The 27,601-nt window shown below is 38.6% G+C and overlaps 1 protein-coding gene across 1 annotated transcript in view; it reads left to right on the top strand.

Annotated features, from left to right (window-relative positions):
• Positions 1-10,628: 10,628 nt before the first annotated feature.
• LOC136875461 (haloacid dehalogenase-like hydrolase domain-containing protein 2) overlaps positions 10,629-27,601 on the top strand; it is a 35,850-nt gene continuing 18,877 nt past the window's right edge. Inside the window, exons 1-2 of the mRNA XM_067149008.2 lie at positions 10,629-10,829; positions 11,470-11,775. Coding sequence (XP_067005109.2) covers positions 10,726-10,829; positions 11,470-11,775 — 410 coding nt within the window. The 5' untranslated portion in view covers positions 10,629-10,725. The remainder of the gene's footprint in view (positions 10,830-11,469; positions 11,776-27,601) is intronic.

The following is a 27,601-nucleotide window of genomic DNA, read 5'->3' on the forward strand; positions in this document are numbered from 1 at the left end:
TTATGGCAAGTATTGCTTATAGGGAAAGTTTGAATGTTTTTGAGGCTAAATTTATAGATTTTCTTTCTGTTAGTAGGCTTCAAGTTAAAAGGAAAATTGTCCAGCTCTTAAATGTGAATTCATTGAATCATGTGTGCAAGGAATGTGCCGATATTGTTGTTGACAAGTGTTTTAATATGATGATACAATGCTTTTAAATGAGAAAAAAGAAAAATCTAGCCGTGAACGTTCAGGCAACTTTGAAGTTAATATCTTAGTAACACTTTCTTTCTAGACGTAATCTATTTATCCATTGCCGTATATACATTTGCACTGATATTTGAATTCAGCGCTAATTTTCAGTTCAAGCCACTAGGAGCGCCACTTGCGAATTGTCTCCCACTTTAGCAAGGCTAAATCCGAAGTGTCGCGTATTGTCTCTACTGTATTTGATTATACTTGCACATTTGTGCGCCATATATAATTATATATATAAGGAAACGCTGGTAACTTCACGATTAGAAAGGTGTAAAGAGCTTAATTTTTTTAACATTAGCAATAGATGCAATTAAATTATGGTTTACTTCTGGGAGCTTAATTTTTGACATAAGAAATATTTTATAGCTTCCTTAAATGTGTAATTGTGTGTGATTAGGCTTTAGATGGTCCTCCCGTTCGTTTTTTTATTGACTTTAGCTCGCTTTTGAATCCGACGGGTTATGAGGACGGTGTCGCTATTTCGTTTTGTTACCACCACCGCCGTCTCAATCCTATATACTACCTGCTCTATCCTATGCGGTTAACATGCTTCTCAGCGTGAGCTCTTAGTGTAACGAACCTCCGCTAGGGGCGCCAGCTAACGCACCCAACTTATCTCCGTACCCACCTTATTGTGTTCCAGTGCGTTTGCATCGAACATTTAGTCTCTGGTTGTAAAATGATTAATTTTAGTGCTCCTTTCTATATATCAAACCAGAAAATCCAAATTCTTCAAGTGTGAGGATTCCTGTTATTCCCCCAAGTAAAGAACTTTGGGAAAATAGACTTAACGCTATATCAAGGCAAGGATAAACCAAGGGTATTCAATATTCCATCCGATTATTCTCGTGTTTGTAGCCTGAATTTTAGAGATGGAGATGAAATATAAAACTTTTTTTTTTTTTTTTGCTATTTGCTTTACGTCGCACTGACACAAATGGGTCTTATGGCGACGATGGGATAGGAAAGGCCTAGGAGTTGGAAGGAAGCGGCCGTGGCCTTAATTATGGTACAGCCCCGGCATTTGCCTAGTGTGAAAATGGGAAACCACGGAAAACCATCTTCAAGGCTGCCGACAGTGGGACTCGAACCCACTATCTCCCGATTACTGGAAATATAAAACTAAAATTAAAATATATTGAAGCCAGAGAGCGTGCCTAGTCGGTCTTCGAATCATCTCCATTACCTTCAAACCAGAAAAATAGCTCCACGAAAGACCAGACAGCGACAAGATATTTCTTCGGAAGAAATCTGTGAAGAAACAAGCTCTTCAATCGCAGGAAATACATTGGATGACGGGTACGAAATCCATTTGAACAACGATGTCTCAATCCAAGTCAATATTCCAACGAGTAAGAATGACAGCAGTGATCGGAAAATCAGACATTAGGGGCTCCCATCAAGAATTCTGAGACTGCGATAACAGCCGATCTCTAACCATAATGAAGTTAAAAAAACTACAGAGACAATTCGAAGACAATGCAGAAATTGATCTTCTGAATAAAATAAAGGAGGCAGCCAAATATAAAGGAAAATCTACCGTTTTTAATCATATCCATAATTTTCTCAAGACAAAATCCGGGCGGTCAGAACAAATCACGCGGTACTATGTGGGGTGGGGAATAGTATCCCAAACAATTACGAATATGGCAGGACTCCTGGTCTATTGACAGCTCCGTCACAAAGTACTCTGGACAGGTAGCCTAAATGGAAAATGTTGTTAGTGTTTGTCTGGATTTCCCAATTAGTGAAGGAAAGACTTAGAGCTGAATGTAAAACTCTCAGAGCAACAGAGAGGAGTGTAACAGTGATCGCCGATTAAATGGCTTATTAGGCACGAATCCTCTGCGACCGAACCAGTGACAAGTTCGTTTGCGTGGTCAATGTTGAACGTGTATGCGGCACAAATATTGTAAAATCTCCTGCTCTCGCGAATAAATTGTTGTATTTTCTTGTAATCCGACTTTCAAAGAAGTTCTCTAGTCCTGCTGCCTACTTCCTCGTTAAAGGCTTAGAAGTCTCCGATCTATCCCTTGTAGTTCAGAAATTATTACTGTAACGCCTTTCGGCAAAACAATCCAGATTGTGTGCATTTATATTCACAGGCAAATAAAATACTTACAATGGTTGAATGATGATTTCATCGAGTAGGCCTACGTTAAAATAATTCGGTTGGAATCAAAACGGGAAAAACTGAAGTGTCTGACTACAGAGACGGCAGATGCTGTCTCGCTAACTGTGAAATCTACAGTGGAATGTGTGTCTAATCTGTTACAAAATGGGTTATTTTATGTTATCACTAGATGATTTTCTGGAGATGCATTAGAAGCTCTATTTAGTTCAGTGAGATTGGGTGAAGGATTTAATGACATGACGACCGCACGCACTGCATTATGTGCTATAAAACGTACCCGAAAACTGGTCATGAACAAAAGGTCAGCGAAATAGTGATAGACTTTTCTTTGCGTTCACTGCTGGTAAATAACTGTAAGAAAAGGACAGAAAAGGTGCTCCATTACTCATGTCGAGAAAATCCTGAAATTTGTATGTACCATGCAGCATGGGATGATCCTAATATATCTACTGTAACTGATAAGATTTTACACATTTTACGTTTCTGTATCTTAAGCCAAGCTCAAATGTGAAATGTTAGTTTCTGTTTGTGCATTATATTGTCAATCAGTAACATGTTAAGGATTATTTTTCATTTTATATTGGTGGTATGGACCAACTCTCATTTAACCAACATGCGCTCTGGGTGCGGTAAGTGCTGCCATCTGCTATGTCGCTGTAAACGCAATTCTCGCGGCACAGAGCAGGCAGTATATAGAGATTGAGACGGCGGTGGTTACCACCCAACCCATAGCGCTCTGGGGGAGGGAGACACACTTACCATTTTCGACCAGTCTCGTCCGCGACATCGTACTGTACGGTTCGTTGTGTTCGAGTTTTCGTGTTCGGTGTCTGAAGTTTCTAGAACTTACTCCTGTGTTCGAGTGCTAGCTTGCGTGTGATTGTGCAGTGGTGGCATGAGTTCTGATAGTGGAGGTACTCGGGACTTTCATCCCGCGTCAAATAGTAATGTTGAACGGGAAGAAGAAGTGAAAATGGATACAAACGTGAATGATAGTTCTACTCCTACCCCTTCGTTGCAAACTTCGACCAAATGCAATACTAACTCTCCCCCTCCTGCTCAACCTCCTAATACTAGTGCATGTAATTTATACCCATTAAACCACCCAGGACCATATCTTGTTTTTGTTTCATCCAAACAAGGTAATAACATTGGCAACCTACACCCTATGGCTATAGGGCGTTTACTCCATGAAAGGAACTTTCCTGTTAAATCCATCCAGTATAAAGGCCGTAACAGGATTCAGGTAAACTTTCACTCTCCTAATCATGCTAATGACTTTCTGCAGAATAAGTTCCTTGATACACACAAGTTGCATGCCTTTATTCCTCACTCCCATATCTTCCGCGTAGGCATTATACGTGGTGTTGAGACAGATCTAACTGAATCCGATATTCTTACTTTACTTCAGAGTGACGTCAAAGTTCATTCTGTTCATCGCCTACGCCGTAAATCCCTCCAAGATGGTCAGGCAGTATATCTACCTACCGGCTCCGTAAAGATTGTTTTTTGCTCCAAAACGTTGCCCAAATATGTTTCAATCTATCATGTAATGTTAGAAGTCAATCTCTTTATATTTTACCCCATTATTTGTTCCAAATGCCAGCGTTATGGACACACCATACGCAATTGCCAGTCCACTAACTTTCGCTGTCGCAACTGTGGTTTGAATCATCCTACCTCAGACTGCCTTGCTAATGTCAAATTACGTGTACATTGCAATCGGGAACACGAAACGGGTTCATCAGATTGTGCTGTTCATCAGAAGCAAGTGGAAATCAAAAAACTCATGTGCACTGATAACATCTCCTTCTCAGAAGCTTCTGCTCGACTATTTCCACCTACTTATTCTGAGTATAATAACATTCAACAATTTCCTCCCCTACCCTCTCAACATCCTTCTCCAATACCAGACGCCCCTCGCAAACGCAAATTCACACAAGTGATTGTTAAGGATTTGCCACCTAAACCTTCTCCCGGATATGATAGAGCTGCGTATCTCCAGCTAGTGCAATCCACTACATCCTCTCGCCCCTCTCAATCACTGAGTTATCAATACCCCATTCAACCCAGTCAGCCAACTCCCTCAACATCGAGCCCGTCAATGCCTCTGCAACCCGCACAGCATCCTCAAACAGATATTACACTCCCACAGCGAGAACATGTTCATCAGTGTGTTCTCAATGTTCTCATGCAGCTTACTCAACTAATTGGTGATCACCCCAATATATTACCAGTTATTAGTCAACTTCGCGAAAGTTTACACCTTATCTTTAATAATGGTAGTACGCATCCTTCAATGGAATGCTAGGAGCCTACAAAATAAACAATACGAATTCAAAATTCTCATGCACGAAACATCTCCTCATATAGTCGCTTTGCAAGAAACTTGGTTTTCGCATACAACTCACTTTTATTTTCCAGGATATTCTATCGCACGCCATGACGGACCAGGATTTAATGGTGTCGCACTTATGATAAATACTTCGTTATCGTACACTCCCTTACATCTACAATACATAATACCAAATACCTATTCCCTAGGTCTTATATATCAGAACACATATGTTATAAACTTGTATAATCCCCCTGATAACTACATCTCTTTTGCCCAATGGTTCAAATTTTTTAATCAGTTTCCACCTGATACCCAACTGTTGTTTTTGGGAGATGTCAATATTCATCATACTCAGTGGGGAGCCCCGCTCAACACCTCCAAAGGCACACAGTTCTTACATGCTGTAACTCAACATAATCTCTTGCTTCTGAACGATGGTTCCCCTACCAGGCTCACTCCTCCTGGTTCGTTGCCTAGTGCAGTCGATCTATCACTTTGCCGCAACTCCATTGCCTCTATAACCACGTGGCGGGTACTCAGTGACACTCATACAAGTGATCACTTTCCTATCCTCATTACTTATGGCCACGGGTATATTACTAAAAACCCACTTAATGACCATTATATCGCTCCGCTACGTTCCATGAAACAGTTCAATGCTTCGTGCTTTAACTCCTACATGGTAACCCAATTGGAGACCTTCCCTGTAACAGAATTATCCTATCACTCACTGCTCAAAATAATAAAACAGTATCTGGACCTATACCATCCTTTTACACCACCATCACACTCCATGACAACTGGTGCCTCTCAGTTAAAGTGGTGGGACAGTGAATGTCACCAATTAATCCTTAAACGCAAGAGACTCTTCAAAATTTATCGTAAAACTCTAACCCCTTCACACTACTTTCACCTCAAACATCATATTGCTCATATCAAACGTGTATTCAATCAAAAACGACGACAGGCCTGGAAAACTTTTATATCCTCTTTCCATAACCATATTTCTGCATCTCAATTATGGAATGCTATCCGTGCTCTAACCCGGGCTTCCACTCACGTCCCACGCCCTCAAATCCCGCCGACTATTCTGAATGACTTTCTAAGGTCCCTCACTCCAGATCATGCACTTCCACCTTATTCTCCCGCTATCTCTGCTTCCACTCGTCAGTGTTCAGTCCTTTCACGTCCCATCACTCTCCCCGAGCTCACGCCCGTTCTTAACTCGTGCAAATCATCCACTCCCGGTCCTGATTATATCTCTTATACTATGTTACAATAGTTGCCGACCAAAGCCCTACAAGTGCTTGCTCAGTACTTTAATTTTGTGTTACATACTACGACTCCTCCTCCCGAGTGGAACACATTTTTCCTCGTTCCGGTTCCAAAGCCTCGACGTACAATGACCTCCCCTCACAATATTAGGGGAATAATTTTGCCGTCTTGTATCCGCAAACTATTTCTTAAACTCCTGCTCCACAGGTTTCTCTGGTACTTAGAATATTATTCCCTCTTTCCCAAGTATCCGTATGCTTACTGTAAAGGTCGAAATGCTCAGGATGCGATCAATATGCTTATAATAGACATCTTATTAGCTAAATCTCGAAAAGAACACACTATTGCTGTCTTCCTCGATATACGAGGTGCCTTTGATTCCGTCCCTCTGAATATGTTATGGGATGTGTTATCACAGAAAGGCATCCCAACCACTTTCATAACTCTTCTACGTCATCTGTTAACGTCTCGCACTCTAATCTTCAAACCTCCTCTCACTACGCCATCCCCTCGTCAAGCTACTGTCGGCGTCCCTCAAGGTGATATCTTCAGTGGAATACTGTTTGCTTTATATTTATCCGGCCTCGAGCAACTTGCCCTCCAATCTGCCCGAATTCTTATGTATGCCGACGACATAGTTCTCTACTTTTCCCATAAAGACATAGCTGTTGCTCGCAAATGCATAACACGGCTGCTCATTCAAGTTCAGTCCTGGTTACACACTCATGGGTTCTCTTTATCACCCGATAAATGCTCTGCAGTAATCTTTACTACCAAGCGGGTTTACAACTCCGAGCCTTTACTGTTCGATACTTATGAAATTCCCATACGTTCGCACCATAAATATCTTGGCATTATCCTTGACCGTAAATTACAATTTTCTCAACGTATACAACACCTACGCAACTGTACTGCCACGTATATTAACCTCCTAAAAGCCATTACCCGTCGTTCGTGGGGAGCTGATCCTGCTACAGCAAAATTAGTCTACTGCTCCACCATCCGTGCTCGTTTCGAGTGCACATATAATTGATCCTGCATCACCATCTGCCCTTCAATCCCTCAACACAATTCAAAATCAAGCACTACGAGTTTGTTTTGGTGCGTTGTCTACCACACCTACTAATGCCTTATTAGTTGAAACTGGTGACCCTCCTCTTCTCCTTCGACGCAGATTTCTAGCATCTAAGTATCTCCTCAAACGACTTCTCGTGCTCTCCAATAACCTTCTACCCAAAATACAATTACTCGCTCAATCATTCTCAACACCTATCACACATCCTTGCCGAGCCCCTGCCTTAATTTGGGCATTTGAGTCTGTCTCCCCTTTTAAATCTACTATTATTCGTAGTCATGTGCTACCATTCTATTCTGTGGCATACGACGTGATTCAATATACTCCTACTATTATTCATTCTAAAGAATCTTCTTTTGCTATGCTCCCTCACCGGCTTTCATTTTTTCCTCTACATTCTAAAAAAGTTCGCATTTCATCCACTAATGCCTGTCCCAATTTTTATACTGATGGATCCAAAAATTCTTGTGGTGTCGGCGCTGCTTTTTATTACGAACAGACTCAGTATGCTGAATTGTTTCACTTATCATCCCACTTTTCTATTTTTTCGGCTGAACTCCTTGCCATACGACAAACATTACTGTACATCAAACATTCATCCATACAATCTGCTAATATATTCACTGACTCTCTCTCCGTGCTCCAAACACTAAAATCTAACAAGTTTACGCTGAACTGGTATGTTTATAATGTCAAACACATCCTCTTCAATTTACACCAATCAGGTGTCCAAATAACCCTCATTTGGATACCTGCACATAGGAACATACCAGGCAATGAACGAGCCGATCGCTTAGCGAAAGAGGCTTCCCTCTTATCTACAACCCCAGCTACATTTTCTGTTCCAGCCACAGATTTCATATCTCTCCTCAAATCACAACAACGACAAATATGGCAAGACACATGGACAACATCTGCATGTCAGAAGGGCAAATTCTATCATAGTCTCCAACCCATACTACCTACTACTTTCTGGTATCAACACGCCACCTACACTCGTCGTCATATCATCAATATCATACGTCTTCGCTTTAATCATTCCCTTACACCTCTCTATAAATTTCGATTTCGCTTACAACCGCATCCCCTATGCCATTGTGGATCTGTAGATGCTGATATCAATCATCTCTTTTTTCAATGCCCATTGTACAACTCTCCTCGCCGCTGCCTGTACTCCAACTTAATACAATACAATTATCCACTTCCCTCGTCAATTGCATGTCTCGTATACAAGCCCTCTCCCACAATCATACGTATCTTAAATCAGTTCTTAGATCACTCTACCGGGCGAGTTGGCCGTGCGCGTAGAGGCGCGCGGCTGTGAGCTTGCATCCGGGAGATAGTAGGTTCGAATCCCACTATCGGCAGCCCTGAAAATGGTTTTCCGTGGTTTCCCATTTTCACACCAGGCAAATGCTGGGGCTGTACCTTAATTAAGGCCACGGCCGCTTCCTTCCAACTCCTAGGCCTGTCCTATCCCATCGTCGCCATAAGACCTATCTGTGTCGGTGCGACGTAAAGCCCCTAGCAAAAAAAAATAAATAAATAGATCACTCTAATTTACAACTCTAACCCCACTTTCCCACAATACATTGACACTACTTACATATTTCATCATATTCTCATTTGCCTCCCGCCCTCCCTAACGCCTCCTCTTCAACCAAGACACATAGCTACCGTTTATTCTCATCTCCCCCTCCACCGATCGCGTGTACATTTTCATTGATGTTCGTATCAACACACTGTCGCCCCTCTTCATCTTTTGTTTACGATTTCACTGACACTTTGCCCTCTCTACATCCCCCATATACGTTGCTCAGATATTTCTTTCCATCTGTCCAAAGTCCTACACTCTCACATATATCCACCCCTCCGTCGTTTCCCTGCCCTCTCCTGCTTGTCCCTTATATGTTGGCCCGGTGTGTATGTTTTGTAGAAGACGCTGAGACGGCCACTCTAGCGTGAAGATTAGTATACCTTGTGTCCCTGTGCTTTTCCTATATCTCCTAGTCTTGTATACGTATTTCCTCACTCTCAATTGTCTAGGTGATACGTCTTTTCCTGAACTACTTCAGGTGCTTTGAACCCATTTTGTGAGTCTGCTGCTTCGTCTACTTCCCTCAATCTTCAAGTACTTCGTACTCAGAAAACATTGTCACATGCATTGGTGTACTACTTTACTGAAATTGTGTGCGTGTGTAGAACTAGCAAATACAGTAGAGACAATACACGACACTGAGCGAGATATCGAGGGACAGCTATTGGAGCTCACTCTAGCGGATAGACCTGAACGGTACTGATTCTGTCATAAGAGCACGTGTATTTTTGTGCGAAGTTTTTGGTGTTATTTATGCGTTTTCAGTGAGTTGACATAATTAAATAGTAGCGTGTGTCATTCCTTGATATCTCCTCTCAACATGAGGGGAAAGGTATGTGCTGTGTTTGGCTGCAGTAATTACGAAGTAGAGAAAAATGCGCGCTCGTTCTACAGGTTCCCTCGTGACAAGAACATGTAAGTAATATTGTGTTTGCATATATATTCTTCCACTGACAGAGATTTTTATAGTACTTCATAATCTTCTGACCTGCTCGACCCATGTTTTAACGGGCTTAAAATATAATACGCATATTTTATTGTATAGTGCAGCAGTTAACCTTCAATACCGATGTGTTGTTGTAGGTGTGATCTGTGGGTTTTGAAATGTCACAGAAGCGATTTGGATAAAGTGTACAAGAAAGAAGGGACGTTACGCTTGTATAAGAATTATAAGATCTGTTCTGATCATTTCCAGGCCAGCGACTTTAAAAATCCTCGACTATACAGCCAAGGGTATGTTACATTTTTACTCTAATTGTACGTAAATATCCTCAAAGCATCACTATCGACAACATTTTCAAACTTTTCTTTCTTTTATCCCTCTTCTCAGATTAAAGCCGAGATTTTATAGATTTTCTTTCTGTTAGTAGGCTTCATGTTAAGAGGAAAATTGTCCAGCTAATTCATTGCATCATATGTGTAAGGAATGTGCCGATATTTTTATTGACAAATGTCTTAATGTGATGATACATTGTTTTTAAATGAGGAAAAACGACAAATCCAACCGTAAGATTTCAACAGGTATGCTAAAGCTAAAAAAGTAATGCATAAATGAAAGATCAAGCCATTTCACAGCAGTCCATTTCACACCTTGTTTATATGTCTAATTTCAGTCTTTGAATAACAACCTTTTAAATAATTCTTCATTCATTTATCCAGAATTGCTTTAGCAACTTCGAAGTTAATATCTCAATACCATTGTCTTTCTAGACGTAATTTATTTATCCATTTCCGTATATACATTTCCATTGATATTTGAATTTAGCGCGATTTGTTCAGGTCAAGTCACTAGGAGCGCTACCGTCGAATTGTCCCCCATTTTAGCAAGGCGAAATCCGTAAGTGTCGTGTATTGTCTCTACTGTATTTGGAACTAGTACAAATATAATACAGTATTGTGTCTGGGTGAAATAACGAGCCCAAATCAACTTCACGAACAGAACAGAATACTTACCATTTTCATCAGAGCTAATTGGCGAACGTGTTGTTTCAAACAATCGCCTGTCGTCAAGCACCAGACAGCTGTTTGGAATATTAGATTTAAAATACTTAAAACTGTTTAAAACAATTATGAAAACCCTTAATTTGCCTATTAAGGCAGTGCTAATAGATTTGAGTGGAACCCTGCATATCGATGATACTGCTATACCAGGAGCAGTGGATGCATTAAAAAGGTAAGATTACTTTTTAATAATATACAACATACTGTCCTTTTTGGGTAAGGAATACTGCCTGATTTATGGTTATGTACATTAATCGAAATTAATTAAAGGGAGTTCTTGTTAGTTCGCTGCTTGGACCGTGGACATTTGTTATTAGCAACGTACTTTTTTTTTCTTTTTTTTTTTTTCTTTCTGTAAGCTTCTAAAAGTCGTGATAACTTCATTGCTTTTTGGGGGTTGCTATTGTGTATATACGTACCATACTTGGGCGGGGGTTCGAGTTTAGTACCTTAGTCCATCAGTCATGAAATTAAATGGATATGGAAGAAGCCATGGGGAAATCATACTTAAGGCAAGCATATCCGTTTCTTTTTTCTTTCGGGTATACCCGTGCCAACCGTTCAGAGTTTTCCTGTTCATCAGTGAGTGTGGGGTTTATGTACAAAATTATAAGCGTATACACATATATACCCAGATTATAACAAATTCTTGAAATAGCCTAGCTTGTGTACTATGTAGGATTGTATGAATAAACAATGAAATCAAATATGAATGAACATTTCACGCACCGTTTGTTTCTGTTTTAGTTTCTGTGTCTTCTGTTCAGAGAAATTAATGCTACAGCATATTAACGTGTTCTCTTGTGTTTTAGGTTAAGAAAGACAAACATCCCTGTTAAATTTGTTACCAATACAACTAAGGAGTCTAGGAGGTTCCTCCATGAACGATTGGTTGGCCTTGGATTTGAAATCAAGCCAGATGAAATATGGAGCTCTTTATGGGCTGCACGTGATTTGGTGGCATCTCGTGAACTCCAGCCGTATTTGATGCTGGAGGATGCAGCTATGGAAGACTTTGCAGATCTTGGAAAGCAAGAAGGTGAACATGAATATAATTCTGTTGTTATTGGGTTGGCTCCCAGTATGTTTGATTATGATCATCTAAATAAAGCATTCAGGTTAGTAAATATGGACTGGTGGGTTGAGATATGGATTGTCATCATATCTGATAAATCACTCTTTAAGTTCATAGAAGTTATATCTGGGTCCATAAAACTTAATTTCGCCACCCTCTCTTTCATAGTTACCATAAAATGATAGGACGTGGTAACTTGGTGACACTGTCTCTAGGTTCTCACTGAGGCAAACATATTTGGTAGTCTGGACAAAGCGTTTGAGAGTTATGAAACAGAAAATAGTGTATGTGTGGTTTTTATTCCAGTTAAAGTGATTGTTACTTATGAGTGGAGATAGTGACAACAGAAAAGACAGTGTACTAAATTTTCTGCAACAAGGTGTGAGCGATGAGACATGCGCAGTAAACCCTTGGTGTAATATCGATGGCCCATGATGGAAATATTAAACTCTTTTTTGGGTTTTCCCTGACTGACAGTTTGTATTCTGAAGTTTAAAAATGTTATTTCTCAGCTCCTACTTAATAGATTGAGATGAAACCTAGTGCAGGGGGGAATTTCTGGATTTCTCCTCTTTAATACTGGCAGGTTTCATAAAAATAAAAATGGGTTTGGAGTTTTTGCATGTAATTCAATGACAGATAATACTTGATACATTTTTGTCTGTATAATGTATACTATTGTTAAAGATTATTAAACGCACTGTGTATGTCCAGTGCCTCCGAGCCATTTCAGTCAGATCAGCCATCCTGATGAAATGCGAGAGCACATTCATCTGTAGAATCATGTATGCTATCAACCCTCACAAAATTGCAACTACTAAACAAACATAATTTTTTGTTCTACGGCCGTGAAAGTCTTAATTGACTAACAAATGTACGCACAGACACTATGGTACATTCTTACTAATATAATAAGAAATAGAGGCAACAAGTCTGTTTACTTTTTTGCCCTGTATACTTAATTGGAGACTTGTGAGTTCCTGAACTGAGTCGGTTGGGTAGAAATTCAGTATGTGCAGCATAAGTTTTATAGCATCTTTCCCTTAAAACAAGAATTGCTATCGTCAGTTCTTTGTCTGACAATCCTTGCACTCTGTAACTCTGAGCATAATCTATACTGATGTTACAAAGAGAAAAAGGATTTCTAGTGTTATGACCATACACGAATGACATTTTATAATTAAACACGAACACCTTGCTTACACAAATACTGTATTGAAAAGTGTCTCATGATACACTGTCATAAAGCAACCTCTACAAAGAATAACACAGTTTCTATATAAATGCTGTGGTCAACATGCGCGCATTCTACTGGGATATAACAGTCTCCCACGCTTATTTTTGAAGAAGAGAATTTGGTGATCATTTAAGTAACATAGTCCTTAAGGTACTGCGGCGGACGGCATGTCCTATCTGGTCGGCAGGTTAGGTTTGGGGGTGGAGGTCCGTTTTCTTCTGCTTCAAGTCTTCAATTTTGCGTGTCTTCTTCTGCCTCGAGTCCTTGATTACTTCCAGGGATTAGCTCATTCATCCAGTCAGTGAAGATGAAAGGTTGTTTATATTCAGGATGTTCTTCTTGTTGACTTGGGTCTAATTTCTGATCAGTGATTGTTCCCGTCTTCTTCAGAACCTCCGTTCTAAGTATTTGGTCAATGTGTCTTTTGAGGCTATAACCACCGTCTAGCTGAATCTGGTAATGTAAATGACCAAACTTTCCAATGACTACTCCATACTTCCATGACATTTTATTCCCTTCATAGAATTTCACTTGGACTCTGTCTCCCATGCTTAGATTGAGATGTCCATGAGTCTCCTCTTGATTTCCTTCCTGTTTGATTGGGCGAATAACGTCTAGTTTGATCTGTAATGGTCTGTTCAGGTACAGTTCAGCTGGTGATTTTCCACAATCTAGAGGGGTGGCACGATATTTCAGAAGGATCTCTTGCACTTTTCTGGATATGGACAAGGGCTCATTCGACATAGCTTTTAGTCGACGTTTTAGCGTCTGGATGTTTCGTTCAGCCATTCCGTTAGTTGCTGGATGTCCAGGAGCTGTGAATTTTTGGAATATACCATGTTCCCTAGAGAAGGATTTGAATAGGTCACTTACAAATATTGTAGCGTTATCAGAGACTACCGCTATTGGGAATCCATGAAATGAAAATATTTTTAATAGCTCAATTGTCTTCACAGATGTCGGAGCTTCTCGAATTACTTTGATTTTTGCCCACCTGGATTTTGCATCAACAATTAGAAGGAAGTAGAAACCTTGAAATGGACCTGCATAATCCATGTGGGCGCGGCTCTAGTTGTCTGTAGGGACGTCCCAATGGTGAATCGTTGCTTTTGCTGGAGAGGATCGAATGTCAGCGCAGGCCTGACAAGATTTTACCATTTTCTCAATATCCTTATCGATATTCTTCCAGTAGCAATAACGCCTTGCTAATTGTTTTATTTTTGTAATCCCTATGTGTGTGCTATGTAATTCCTTCAGGACTAATGACTGGAGTTTTGATGGAATGACGACTCTTTGACGCTTGAATAAGATTCCATCATCTAGCGTGAATTCATTGTCTATGGATTCAGAAGACATGAGCTCTGCTTTGATTTTTGATAACACTTCATCGTTTTCTGTTGAAATTCGAATACTGTCAGGATTTAATTCCGTGGTTGCTATTTCAGCGATGGTTGAATAACAGAATTTATGAACTTCGTCATTGAACACTATATCCTTTGAAATGTGTGACTGAATGATCGCTGCTCTTGACAAGCAGTCAACGTTGGTATGTTCTGAACCTTTTTTATACTCAACTTCATAGTCAAATCCCGAAAGAAATAAAGCATATCTTAATAATCTAGCAGAAGTCATAGCTGGTAATCTTGAATTCTGATGGAAGATTCTGGTAAGTGGGCTATTGTCTGTTATCAACTTGCGTCCAAATAGATACATATAAAAATAGTTGACAGCGAACATAATTGCTAGAGCCTTACGATCCACTGGCTGTAGTTACATTCAGCTGAAGACAAGGACCTTGAAGCAAATGCGATAGGCTTTTCAACATCATCAACAATGTGTGACAGGACTCCAGCAATACCTGTTGGACTGGCGTCACAAGCTAGAACCAGTGGTAGATCTGCGTTATAAGGTGTCAGTACTCGATCACTTGCAATCTCGTCCTTTAGTCTGGCAAATGCTGATTCACAAGAACTAGTCCAATGAAACTTCTTATTCTTGCGGAGAAGCTGCCTCAAGGGGTAGGTCATAGTTGAAGTATTTGGAATGAATAATATGTTATCATTCCAAGAAATCTTCGAACATTGTCTGTATTAACTGGACGAGGCATTTCAAGTATTGCTTTAACTTTTGCTGGTGACTTCATGATTTTATTATATTCAATAACATGGCCCAGATATTCGATGTTGGTTTCAAAGAAAGCACACTTCCTTTGATTTAGATGCAAGTCGAATTCTTTGAGCCTTTGAAGGCAGGCAAATAGGTTTTGTTGACATTCTGTTTTTGTAAAACCATGAATAATGATGTCATCAAAATATGAATGAGTTTTTGATAGTCCAGATAAAACTTGATCTATGATTCTATGAAATTCGGACGGAGCTGTTTTTATACCAAAGGAAAGACGATGCATGCGATATGTACCTCGATGTGTTGATATGGTTTGGATCTTGCTGTTCTCGTCATCAACCTGGAGATGAAGATATCCTTTATATATGTCCAGGCGGCAAAAGTACCTCAAGTTTTTCAAGCTATTTAGAATGTCGTCCACTTTCCGAATTGGGTAGTTTGCTGCTACTAATTTGTCATTGACGCCTATCTTGTTATCATCGCAAAGTTGAACTCCGCCATCGGACTTTGGAATCGCTACTAGTGGCGAACCCCAATCACTGTAATTGAGTTTTGAGATTATCCCACCTGCTTCTAAATCATCTAATTCCTTTTCTACTTTCTCCCGTAAGGCATATGGAACATCACGTTCTTTATGAAAGACTGGCTTGGCATCCTTACGGAGCTGAAGAGACACTTTCATATTTGGCACACACCCTATCTTTTCTTCGAAAATTTCTGGAAATCTCTTGATTATCTCAGTAATACTACCGACTGACTGTATATCGATATGATTAGTATTTGATTCCGCTTCACGGTCAATTTCTTGAAGATTAATACCAAGGTGACGGATCCGGACACGCCCCAGAAGCAGTTCGAAGTCGTCCGGTACTACATATAACTCTTCAGATGAAATTCTATTCTGATAAGAAACAGTAATGTTAACCTTGCCATCAGGTAAAAACACATTCTTAGTATAAGAACGAAATGCAACATCTGATTTCTGGAGTTGTACACGTAAGTCAAGCGCTTTGAATCTAGAACGTGATAGCAAGGTAAAACCCGCTCCAGAATCTACTTCAAATCTTTGGGGTATTCCTTCTATAAGAACTGTAGCATAAAATTTCTTCGCATGTGGATAGTCGTGATATTGGAAAATGTCTATTATATGGCTAACACCGAATGTTTGAGTAGTATCTTCTTCCTGAAGAAAATGAGAGTCGATTTTGGAATTCCTTCTCGTTGCTAACAAAGTACGTATACATACTTTCTTAATGTGGCCAAGTTTCCCACATGAACTGCATTTCAGATTGTTAAAATCAGTCCTACAGTCCTTCGCTAGATGATTGTCTCTACCACAACGTAAACACATATTTTGAATTCCCAATTCCTTGTAGTCAATTTTTGATGTGGCCTTGTTTATCGGTTTTGCTTGGCTTTGATCATCGTGAGATACGTCCTGCCTTGATTTGTGATTGATTTTTTGAACCAAATCATTATAAGTACCCTTGTATAAAGCTGATGGTGATAGTTCCTTACTGTCTAACTTACATGCTTCAAGAGCGATAGCTTTTGTTACAATTTCGTTAAATTCTTGAACATTAGCCTGGAGTAATTGTTCATGAATTGAACTCTCATAAATTCCCCTAATGAACTGTGCTCTTAGAAATACATCTGCAATGCTTACATTACATTCACATGTAGAATTGAAGTCGCAGTCAATTGTAGCACGCCTTAATGTAGCAACATAGTCAGCAATAGGTTGATTTTCAAGCTGGTAAGTGGATAAAAACCTATGTTGGGCTACCAGAACATTCTTCTTAGGACAAAGATGTTTTTCTAGGGTTTCAATTAAATGGTCATAATCGAAATCACTAGGTGTTTTTGGTGCCACTAATGCAGATAATGTTATAACTTGTAGATCCAATCAAATTAAGTAGCATCTGAGCGGCGTATTTCTTGTTGGTGAACACATTTTTCAATTGTAGATAGTTTTCAAAACGTTGCCGGTAATTTCGAAAGTTCTCTGCTTGTGGGTTGAAACATTCGAAGGGTGGAATTAGAAATGTATTGGAATTAATAATAGATTGAGTAGATTGAACTGGTGCTTGAGTTCTCAGGTGATCTAAGAGTGCCTGTTGATTGGCATGCATTGCTGCCAAAAATTGCTTAAACTGGTCTGCATCCATGGAGAAATGTTTGAGTTATGTCTCCCACAAAAATAATTGAATGTTAGGAATATGATATTTACGTAGTTGAGGTTATATACGTAACACGACAGTCGTATTCCCGTTCAGTCACTAATCGCAGAACATATTTGTATTCAGACACAATATTATCATTTTCCTCTGACGTTTTGAAAGTTTTCCTTGTTGCCAATTGTTATGATCATACACGAATGACATTTTATAATTAAACACGAACACCTTGCTTATACAAATACTGTATTGAAAAGTGTCTCATGATACACTCACATAAAGCAACCTCTACAAAGAATAACACAGTTTCTATATAAATGCTGTGGTCGACATGCGCGCATTCTACTGGGATATAACATCTAGTGATACATTTGATGATGGTGATGATTGTTGTTTAAAGTGGCCTAACATCTACTGTCAGATCTTTAATTATAGATACTTGAGTTTAGGCTTTACTTACTAATGAACCGATAGGCCTATTGCAAAATGAATTGTAGCAATATTTTCCTTGTTTAATTCTGCGTTCAAGTGTATAAGACAAATTGTTTTTGAAGTTCATTAATTATTTCTTATTTTTGGTTGTCGTACATTTCTTCTTCTCTAGGAACCGTACACTTAAAAGTATATACATTGAAAACTACTTATTGTATATGATGCTAATAAAATTTTTATATGTTATAGCCACATGTATTTGTAGTGTAATAAGTTACAAATTTTTTCAACAACCCCAAAGAAAGTTCTTATTTTCGTACAGCAACTTTTTCTCAGCCCAGGATAAACATACAACAGGAAACTTGGGCTTGTTTTGAAGCACTCAGTCGTGCTTTTCAGAAACTATAACCACTGTAACGGTACAGTGTGATACTGAATTTATGAAGAGTAATATTGCTGGGAAGCTGTGTGCGTGCTGGACCGTGAGATTAGCAGCAGGCGGGGTGGTGAAATTGGGTACAGTGTTGCCGCGTTCATTAGTAAACACAGTGCGCAACGAACACAGCTTTTTGTTTACATTCAAACTTTGATTTTATTTCCTCATACAAACCACTTCCCATCACCTTTTTTCATAAGGACTTTGTGCGTTCAGTTGCAGATTTACAAATGGTTAATTCAGGAATGTCACACTGTACAATTTTTACAAGGGTCATTTACATTATTTACATGGCTTTACAGTATTTAATTCTGTCAGTATTCTTCGTCTGAAAAATCACTATGTTCCGATGAATCGAAACTGCTGCCATTCATGTTAACTGGCTCAAAATGAGGGACATTTTCAGACAGTACATCTTTCTCCCAGTGATAGTCTTCCATTTTCATAGCATGTTTTTTTACATTGTTTCCAGAGTTTGAAAAGTGTAGAAATTGACATATCAGGAAAATTACCCATACATTCCAACATTTTCAGACTAAGGCTTTTAATTGTGGGGAATGCCTTGTTCATGTAAAAATAGAGTATATTTCTTTTGTCACGTTGGTGACGAGTTTTAGCTCTCCCCAACAATATTTCGAAATCTGCATTTGTGCTATAGAAATTGGTCCCATTCGGAAATTATTTCCGAACTGTATTCAACTAGTACTTTCTACTTGGCTTTGTCCACATTATCTATTTGATACCATCTTTGTCATTGTCACCATGAGTTTATATTGCTTTAATGTTCTCCTGGAATCCTTAAACTTGGTCTGGTACAATTATGTGCCCTAAGTTGTAGTGTCTTCTTGAGGGCGAGTCTCTGACTTTCTTTTTCCGCTCGGTGGGGCCATGCTGATTATTGGGGTGTGCTGCCATGAGTTGTGCCTTGTGTAAGATGAAGGAAGGATGTGTGTTTGCTCCGCTCCAGGATTTGATTCCCATATACTATATGGAGCTTGGATAGTTTAAATTTGTGTGAGGGCTTGCCCTCAGAAATCTTCTTAAACTTTTCAAACCGAACGTCCTCTTATTAATTTATTTTTCTTCAGGATATGGTAAACTACTAGTGGCTCTACGTGAGTAGACTATGGTAACGTGTTTCTGCAGCTTGAACCAACATTAAGTCTCTTCACAATTCTATTCCTTTTGGCCTGTGGATTCTATGGAAGACAATGTACAAAACTTTGTGTCTGAAGATTTCGGGTGTGTGAACTTCTAAAAGCGTCCATCTTCGCATTCTTTTGATTTTAGTTAGGGTATTCATTAAATCGGGTTCCTTTATTGTATCTTGATAATATCTCCTAACTGTTTCTGAAAAGTGTGGGTTGTGAAATTTAAGAAGGTTACTTCCAAAGTATTATGATTTAGCATATCTTCTTGTTTTGAAAAGGCAAATTGGTTTATACTTATCTAACGTTTTCGGTATGCGTAATTGGAAAGGTACTATCTGCGCACTTTTTAGCGATAGATTTACACCCTAGTGCTGAAGCGGTCGACCTCGGCAATCTTCGAGATTCGTACTGGCAATCTTTGAAACACAAACTATGAATCGCTTATGCATCGCTGTGCGACGTCTGGCGTACACTTTATGTACTAGTACTGTTGTTATTTATGCAGCAAAGCAAAACTATAGAATTCACTCTAGGAATAAGATTCGCATCGAGAAATGTTATATAATGTTTGTGTGACACAGTTGTTGGCTTAAAATAACAAAGATTTAGAAAATTCATATCGATTGATCATATTATCGATTCATTCCAGATTTCATTTCCATTCAGTTGGCAGTACTAACGGAACCGGAAGTGCTCCCTCCTTACTCCTCAAACTCCTACACAAATCTATCGCTAAAAAGTGTGCAGATAGTAACTACTCTGTTTATAAATTATAGAGCACAAGAGGTTTCACCTGAATTTCAGTGAAATATTTTTCTGCCACATTCTAATTCCGGTTAATTAATTTTGTCTTGTAGTGTTCATTTATCATTATGTTTTTGGGGTTTTTTCCCTCCTGTGTGTGTACCATTGTTGTACTTGTTTCGATATTGGTGGTTGCTATGGACGCTCGATGTGTTGTCATTACCATAGCAACCGGCTGGGTTGATGATGATGATTATTATTATTATGGGGTGGCTCGCGGTCTTTGCGTTGGATTTTAATTCTATGGGTTTGGTGGTCCCTACATCTCGGTGGTGTATTAACGTGTTTTCCTTGCCTTTTCCTTCTTAATTTCCCTTCATTATTTTGCTGGGGTTGGTTTTTCTTCACTCCTGTCCGGTTGTATGTTTAACTACGTTTTCCGGCAGTAAGATACGAACTGAATTCTGGTGGAATCTCTGTGATGGTTGTTGGTGCTGTTCAAGTATAACAACAACAATAATAATAATAATAATAATAATAATAATAATAATAATGAAAGAAAATTAAATTACTTGAAACTATGGAAGAGAATAGCTTGAGCAACAAGATGGTTTCAGGTTGATTGTAAAACAGGTTACTAAGTGCTCAAGTTTTTTGGAGGTGTTTAAAAAATCTATTATTTCTTTTTTTTTTTTTTTTTTCCTTTCGTTCTGCCAAACACTTTAAATTAATACATCACTGCTTTATTGGTTTTAATTGGTTTATGGTTTCATCTCGAGGACGTTTATGTCTTTAATTTTATACTAATTAAGTCTCCCTTTTAACCCTTATTTATTGAATAAAGTAATATGTACCTTGTTCTCAATGAACCTCTTGTTTTCTTTGGTAGTGTTAAAACAACTTATTGCCATACCAGGGGTTATTTGGTTCATGGTCTCTGGGTAACTGTTGGTCTTAACTAAAGTAACGGTAAGTGTTTGATGTTAATGTGTTATTTTTGGTGTTGGTTTACATTTTTTTTGCTTATGTTTAACTTCTGCTGCTGATAGTCGGTAAGGCGGCAGACTTCGTATTGTGACCTAAGTAAAATCATAGAGTTGGATTTTTGAATGGCCCGGCCTCAAACACTGCTTCTTTCTTGAACTGAATGATATATTTATATTCTCCTCTGAAGCGGGTCCTACTCTTTTCACTAACGACAACAATAATCCAAGACAATCTGCTACTTTCTGGTACACAGGGAACCTGTGTTCCCTACATTTCCACCTCACATTGAAGGAAACAAATAACACTCAAAACCATTACAAGTTCGCCCTTTGACAACAGTGGTCTTGGAGGGACCTTGAAGTGATGTGGCTAACATGCAGACAAATCGAGGTCACCGGCATTCCATTTCACATCTTCCCGGGGCGATTGTAAGCGGCAGCCTTGCACCCGTTATCACCACCCGTCTGCTGTTTATTATTTTAGCGCACATACAACTTCTCACCAGTATTACTCTCCATAAATTCAGTGTCACACTGTACGGTTACATTGGTTGTGATTTCTGATAACCACGATTGAGTGCTTCAAAACAAACTCAAGCTTCCTAAAGTAAGTTTATCGTGGACTGAGAAAAAGTTGCTGTAGAAAAGAACAACATTTTTTGGGGTGGTTGAAAAAAAATTGTAAGTTGATTATTATGCTACTAATACATGTGGCTATAACATAAAAGTTCCATTACCATCAGACAAGTAGTTTTCCATGTATATATTTTTAAGCGAGCGGTTCCTAGAGAAGCCAAAAAACCCAGACGATATTTACTGCAACCACAAATAAAAAATAATCAGTGAAATTCAAAAATAATTTGTCTAATATCTAATGCAAAATTAAATGAGGTAAATATTGGTATAACTCATTTTGAAGTAGGCCTGTCGGTTCACTTGTAATTAACACCTAAACTCGAGTGTCCATAATAAAAAATCCAACAGTAGGTCATCGGCCCCTGATGGTACGAGATGAAACAAACTGAATTAATAGATAAAAATGTATTAAAATCAAATAAGGCATTGCCTATATAGTGAATCAGGTACAGTAATTTATTTTATTCAGCCTAAGATCTCAAACCTTATTAAAATATACAAAAAAAGATACAAACATAATAAAAACCAATTTTACAATAAAAGAAAAGTTAAAAACAAATTAAAAAAAATACTTTTGAAAACTATAAAACAGGCACTATCCCTCACAAAACAGATGACGAGGTCTATTGACTGTTCATCATCTCGTAGAATGAGGGAAGTTTTAGGCTACAGCTCAGATCTGACTACCTCTTCTGGGTTTGAACCTACTGTCTTGGGATCCAGAGGCTGACACCGTAACACTGATCCACAGAAGGTCCTTTTAGGAAAGTGTGAATGTGAACTCTAGTCTGTGCATGCACCATTCTCGTTGAAGAATGCTTTCATGTTCAAGCAGCAGGGTAATTTTTGAATCCTCTATATGTTTACAAAGGAAAATTTAATGTGTCCTCCTATTCAGTACATAGAAATCTCCATTTAGATGGAGTAATAATAGTTAAACATGTTTCAACTCGTTTGAGCCGTTTTCTGTGAAAAATGGGGGTACAGTTTTTTACATAATTGATGCTAAAAAGTGTTAAAACCTAATAAAGAAAAGAATGAAAACAAATGAGACAAGGCGGAAAACAAGCAGTAAGTGATTATGGCAAGGTTATGGACCTCTTAGTTTAAAACTTGCAGTATGTTGTAATTAAAAAACAGGACGAAATCACCGTGTTAAAAATTCAAAATGACAGTCTGTCTCTGTAGAGTCACCATCACAAATATTTAAGAGGGGAGCGTAAAACTTGAGAAACTAAATTTGAGAGGAAACACATGCCAGGTAAAATGTATGTGAAACTTAGTGGAAAACCACCAATGAAGATCAAATTCTTGAATAATTGCACTCTCGGAAGGCTTGTCCTTCTCAATTTTAGCGGTCCCGTTCTCAATAATCGCGTCCAATGTTGGTTAGGTGTGTTTGCCTTGTTTTTAAATAGGAGGGCAGCAAAAAAATTGAGAGGCTCTGTTAGAGAAGACAACAGTTGCCTGGTAAACTGTATGTGACACATAATGGAAACCGTCAATGAAGTTCAAATCTGTAGTGGAAAAAATGAGGTTGTATGAAAAACTTAGGCTAATAAGTAAAAAATAAGTATGAATAAAACTGTCAAACTTACTTCTCGAAACTGCCTGACCTCAAATTTATCAGTCCCGTTCTTACAATCGTGCCTGTTGCTGGCTCAGCTGTATTTGCGAGGATGGGAGGAGTGAAGGGGAAGGGGAGGGGGTTGCACGGATGGAGGGGGGGAGTGGTGGTGAGTTGGATAGATGGAGGCAGGGTTTGTTTTTATTGTAGAAGTTCTGACAAATATATGGAATGAATGTTTCAAGAATTTTGTTTGTTCTTTTGTTTGTTGTTGACTTAATTTAAATTATGAGAGGGGTTCATAAACTGATCTATATTGATGTGGATGCTCTTGAGAATGTGGAGCAAGGTGCCTTTTTGTTCATAATGCAAGATCTTAAGATCTTTATCTATTGATTTGTATTCGTGACTGGATTCTTTATGGGGCTCACTCTTAGCTGGAAAACTATTGTTTTTGAGAGCATTGCGATGTTCGGCGCATCTTATGACAAAATTGCGGCCTGTTTTACTGATTTACCTGGAATTACAGGATTGGCATTCCAATTTGTAAACTCGCAAGAATTATAAAAAAGAAATTAATACTATTTACAATATTGCAGAATACAACGGCTTCAGTAGAACCTTCATCAACAGAATCATCAATAGATATAAGAGCAGACCCAAGACTATCCTAGAAAAAGATTCCCCTCCTAAAGAGAAGTTTTCTACTTTCACATTCAATAGTAGTAACATTTACAGAATTTCTAATATCTTTAAAAAACACAACATTAAAATAGAGTTTAGAACCTCCCACACCAACTCCAGACTTCTTTTCAATCCGCACACTGTAAACAATAATAATAATAATAATAATAATAATAATAATAATAATAGATATTTGAACTCAGGAGTTTACTAATTAGCCCAAGTTTCTCATACCTCACTTTTTCCATTACAGATTTGAACTTCATTGACGGTTCCCACTATGTGTCGCATACAGTTTACCAGCCATCTGTTGTCTTCTCTAACATAGCCTCTCAATTTTTTCACTGCCCTCCTGACTATTTAAAAATAAGGCAAACACACCTCGCCAACATTGGGCACAATTATTTAGAACGGGACCGCTAAAATTGAGAAGGTCAAGCCTTCCGAGAGCGCAACTATTCAAAAATTTGATGTTCATTGGCGGTTTTCCACTAAGTTTCGCGTACATTTTCGTCATGTCTCTTTTGATTTTCATTCTTTCATTCGTTATGTTTTAGCACATTTTTAGCATCAGTTATTGTAAATAACTTTAACCCCCTTTTTTCACTGAAGATGGCTCAAACGAGTCGAAACATGTTTGACTATTATTACTCCATCTAATGATGGAGATGTGTATGTATTGATTAGGAGGACACATTAAATTTTCCTTTGTAAAGTGAAAACCATCAATACGGAATGATTCTAATATCTTGTAATCGTCTATATGTCATAAACCCTTATACATATAAACAATACCTAGCACTGGAAAGTTTTTCCTCAACACATTAAATTTACCATACAAATTTAAATGCAAATTTTAAGCTGAAATACATAGATAGTAAATCAAGCTCTTATGATCTACTACTGTTTGTAGTAATCCTGTAGGCAATGGCGAACAATGACAACTGCAATACACTTAATTATTTTGTGTAATATAAACAATTTTCAGGGGTTGTTCCAGCGAAATGTGGTATCCTGATTTAGATCACCTTTGTTATACTGTACCTTTTTAAACCTCTCTTGGATTTTAACACTAGTGTAACCATATTGTTCACTCTTCAAAAAACACTTGTCTTTCACAAGACTCATCTACGCTTTGAAACCAGTCCATATTCTGTAGCAGTTCAACAGTGCATACAAGATATCGGTCAACAGACAGTATCCGATAGATACTGAACCATAGACAGCCCGTGAAATCTGTACATCACACAACTGATATGTCCATAGATGATATACACTTGTCAACTGACGATAGAAGATTTATAACAGACAATGGCTACTGTACTGTACACTGGACAGTGAATCCTTGGTAATAGACCTTTGTTAATCGATTATTGATATTTTGCACTGGACAGTGTCACATGCACCTGTGTTGCCTCCAACTACTTCCACATCCATATTGTCATGATATACACTGTGTGGATAAGTGCTGTGCAATCCAGAGAGAGAGAGATATCTCCCACACTTACAAATGGCTTGCTATGGGGTCACAGTGCACAGACTTGCCACGCCATAATCGTTGCAAGCGTTGCATTCTTTCTGATGGCTCTGTTTTCCCAAATAGTGTACACATATACACAAACAGTATCTATTATGAACAACGTTTCAGCTTGTACTTTAACATAGCAGTTCTCAACCTTCGACAGAACGTGGTCCGGTAAATCCCCATTCTATAAGACGAGGGCCCAGTCCAACAAATTTACTTGCAAACACATTTCCGATCTCCTTAATGTTCATACATTTAACTGACATAAGTTGACAAAAAATTATCAATCACTGGATGAATACCGTTTTCTAGCATGTTGTTGTTTCTTCAAGCCAGCATCATTTGTGTTCATTTTCATTGATATATTATCCCATTCTGACCACCAAAATGTTATAAAATTTATAACGTTGATCATTATATTATTACATCGGTTTTAATATTTGCTTGAAAATGTTAATATTACTGGGCAAAATTGTTATGCACTGTACTTCACCACAGAAGTCAGTAGATCAGGAGGAGCAGCTGAATGATGTAAACTTATCAGCAAAACACTTGTTGCATGTACTTACGCCAAATGTTTTATATGCAATGCATCTAATCTTGTATATAAAAATATATGATTCCCTCAATTCTAAAACAGTCACAAAAATGACTTTCCTAAGAATATTTCTACTCTACGATATTTATTTGTATAAAATGTTTGGAAAAGAAAAAAAAAATCCAGAAGAATCTCTCGCAGCCTGGCATTTGAGAAAAACTGTTTTAACATATGAAATGATTAATTTAATGCAGTACAGACACAGCCATGATAAATATAATGTGATAGTGTGATATGTTATGTAGTATACCACCTAATAGAGACAGTGTGGATTGGACCCTTGGAAGTCTACAACTGTAAGGGATGACAGGTTTCTGGTAATTCAAATCATGCAAGATTGTCACACTACTGCAGTCCAGGCCAGAAATCATCTTTAGACAATAAGAAACATCGCTGTTAGTGAGAGGACTGTAAGATGAAGACTTCTGGAAGCCAATTTGAGGTCAAGTGTGGTATGCAGCTTACTCCCCAACATCAACAGCGCAATTAAAATTTTTGTGTCACTTCTGAAACTGGACTGTGGCGTGATTTTGTCTGTGGTCACCCGATGGTAAAGCGTGAATATAGAGGAGGACTGAGAAGCGATATTCACTCTGCAATATCTCCAAGAGGATGCCGTATGGAGGTGACTCCGTCATGGTTTGGGGTGGTAGTAGCTTTGAGGTGTGAATAGAGCTAAAATTCCTTCATGATGTTGAGATACAAACCCTGAAGTGGTCAGCATGTAGCCCAGACCTCAATCCCGTTGAGCACCAACGGAATATGCTTGGAGAAAATGCCCAACGTCATAATGTTGACACCCTGAATGAAATGAGACCACCACTGTCGGAGGAGTGGATGCGCATCCCTCAGGAAATGATCCAGGACCTTGTGGGTAACATGCTGCAGTGTAAGGAGTTTGTCATGTCGCCAGGAATGGAAATACACATTATTAATGAGAGGAAGTGACAGCAAGGGAACATTCAATTGCAAAATCGTGAATTAAGCCAGTGTCCCTTCAATTCTTTTCTCTGAAGATGCACATATTTGCAACATTTTGAAAAAATTCATAAAATATTGTAAAATTAACCTTACACGGACCTTTGACTATGTGAAAAATGCACTCAGGGCACTGTCAATGCAATATGTTGTATGGTCAGTAAAAGACAAGGTTTTAGGTGAATAAATATAATATTTTTCAAAAGTTTGAAATGATCCATTGTTTTTGCCAGTCATTGTATATACAGTGAGTTTCTCTCATCGGTTGGCTGGCAGGCACGCCCCGCTTATCTGCCTCCCATGGACTCATCACTTCCCGTTACACGGCGCAGATACAGCATGGGAAGGCCCGCACATCGCAGTTCAGATCCTTGCTTAGAATGTGTATTAAGTGTTGATCTGTCGCTCCAACTGTTTTCGAGTTGTGAAGTGTTACTTTGGGGTATAATTCTCATAATGTGTACATGGTAGAGGAAAGGTATTTATGTACCATAATTATGTGGAAAGAGAGTCTTGCAGGGAAGTCATTAGGTGATTTGTAACACAATTTCCAGGCCAGAAATCATATTTAGACAATAAGAAACATCACTGTTA

This window comes from Anabrus simplex, chromosome 6, assembly GCF_040414725.1.
Source record: "Anabrus simplex isolate iqAnaSimp1 chromosome 6, ASM4041472v1, whole genome shotgun sequence".
NCBI classification, from domain to species: Eukaryota; Metazoa; Arthropoda; class Insecta; order Orthoptera; family Tettigoniidae; genus Anabrus; species Anabrus simplex.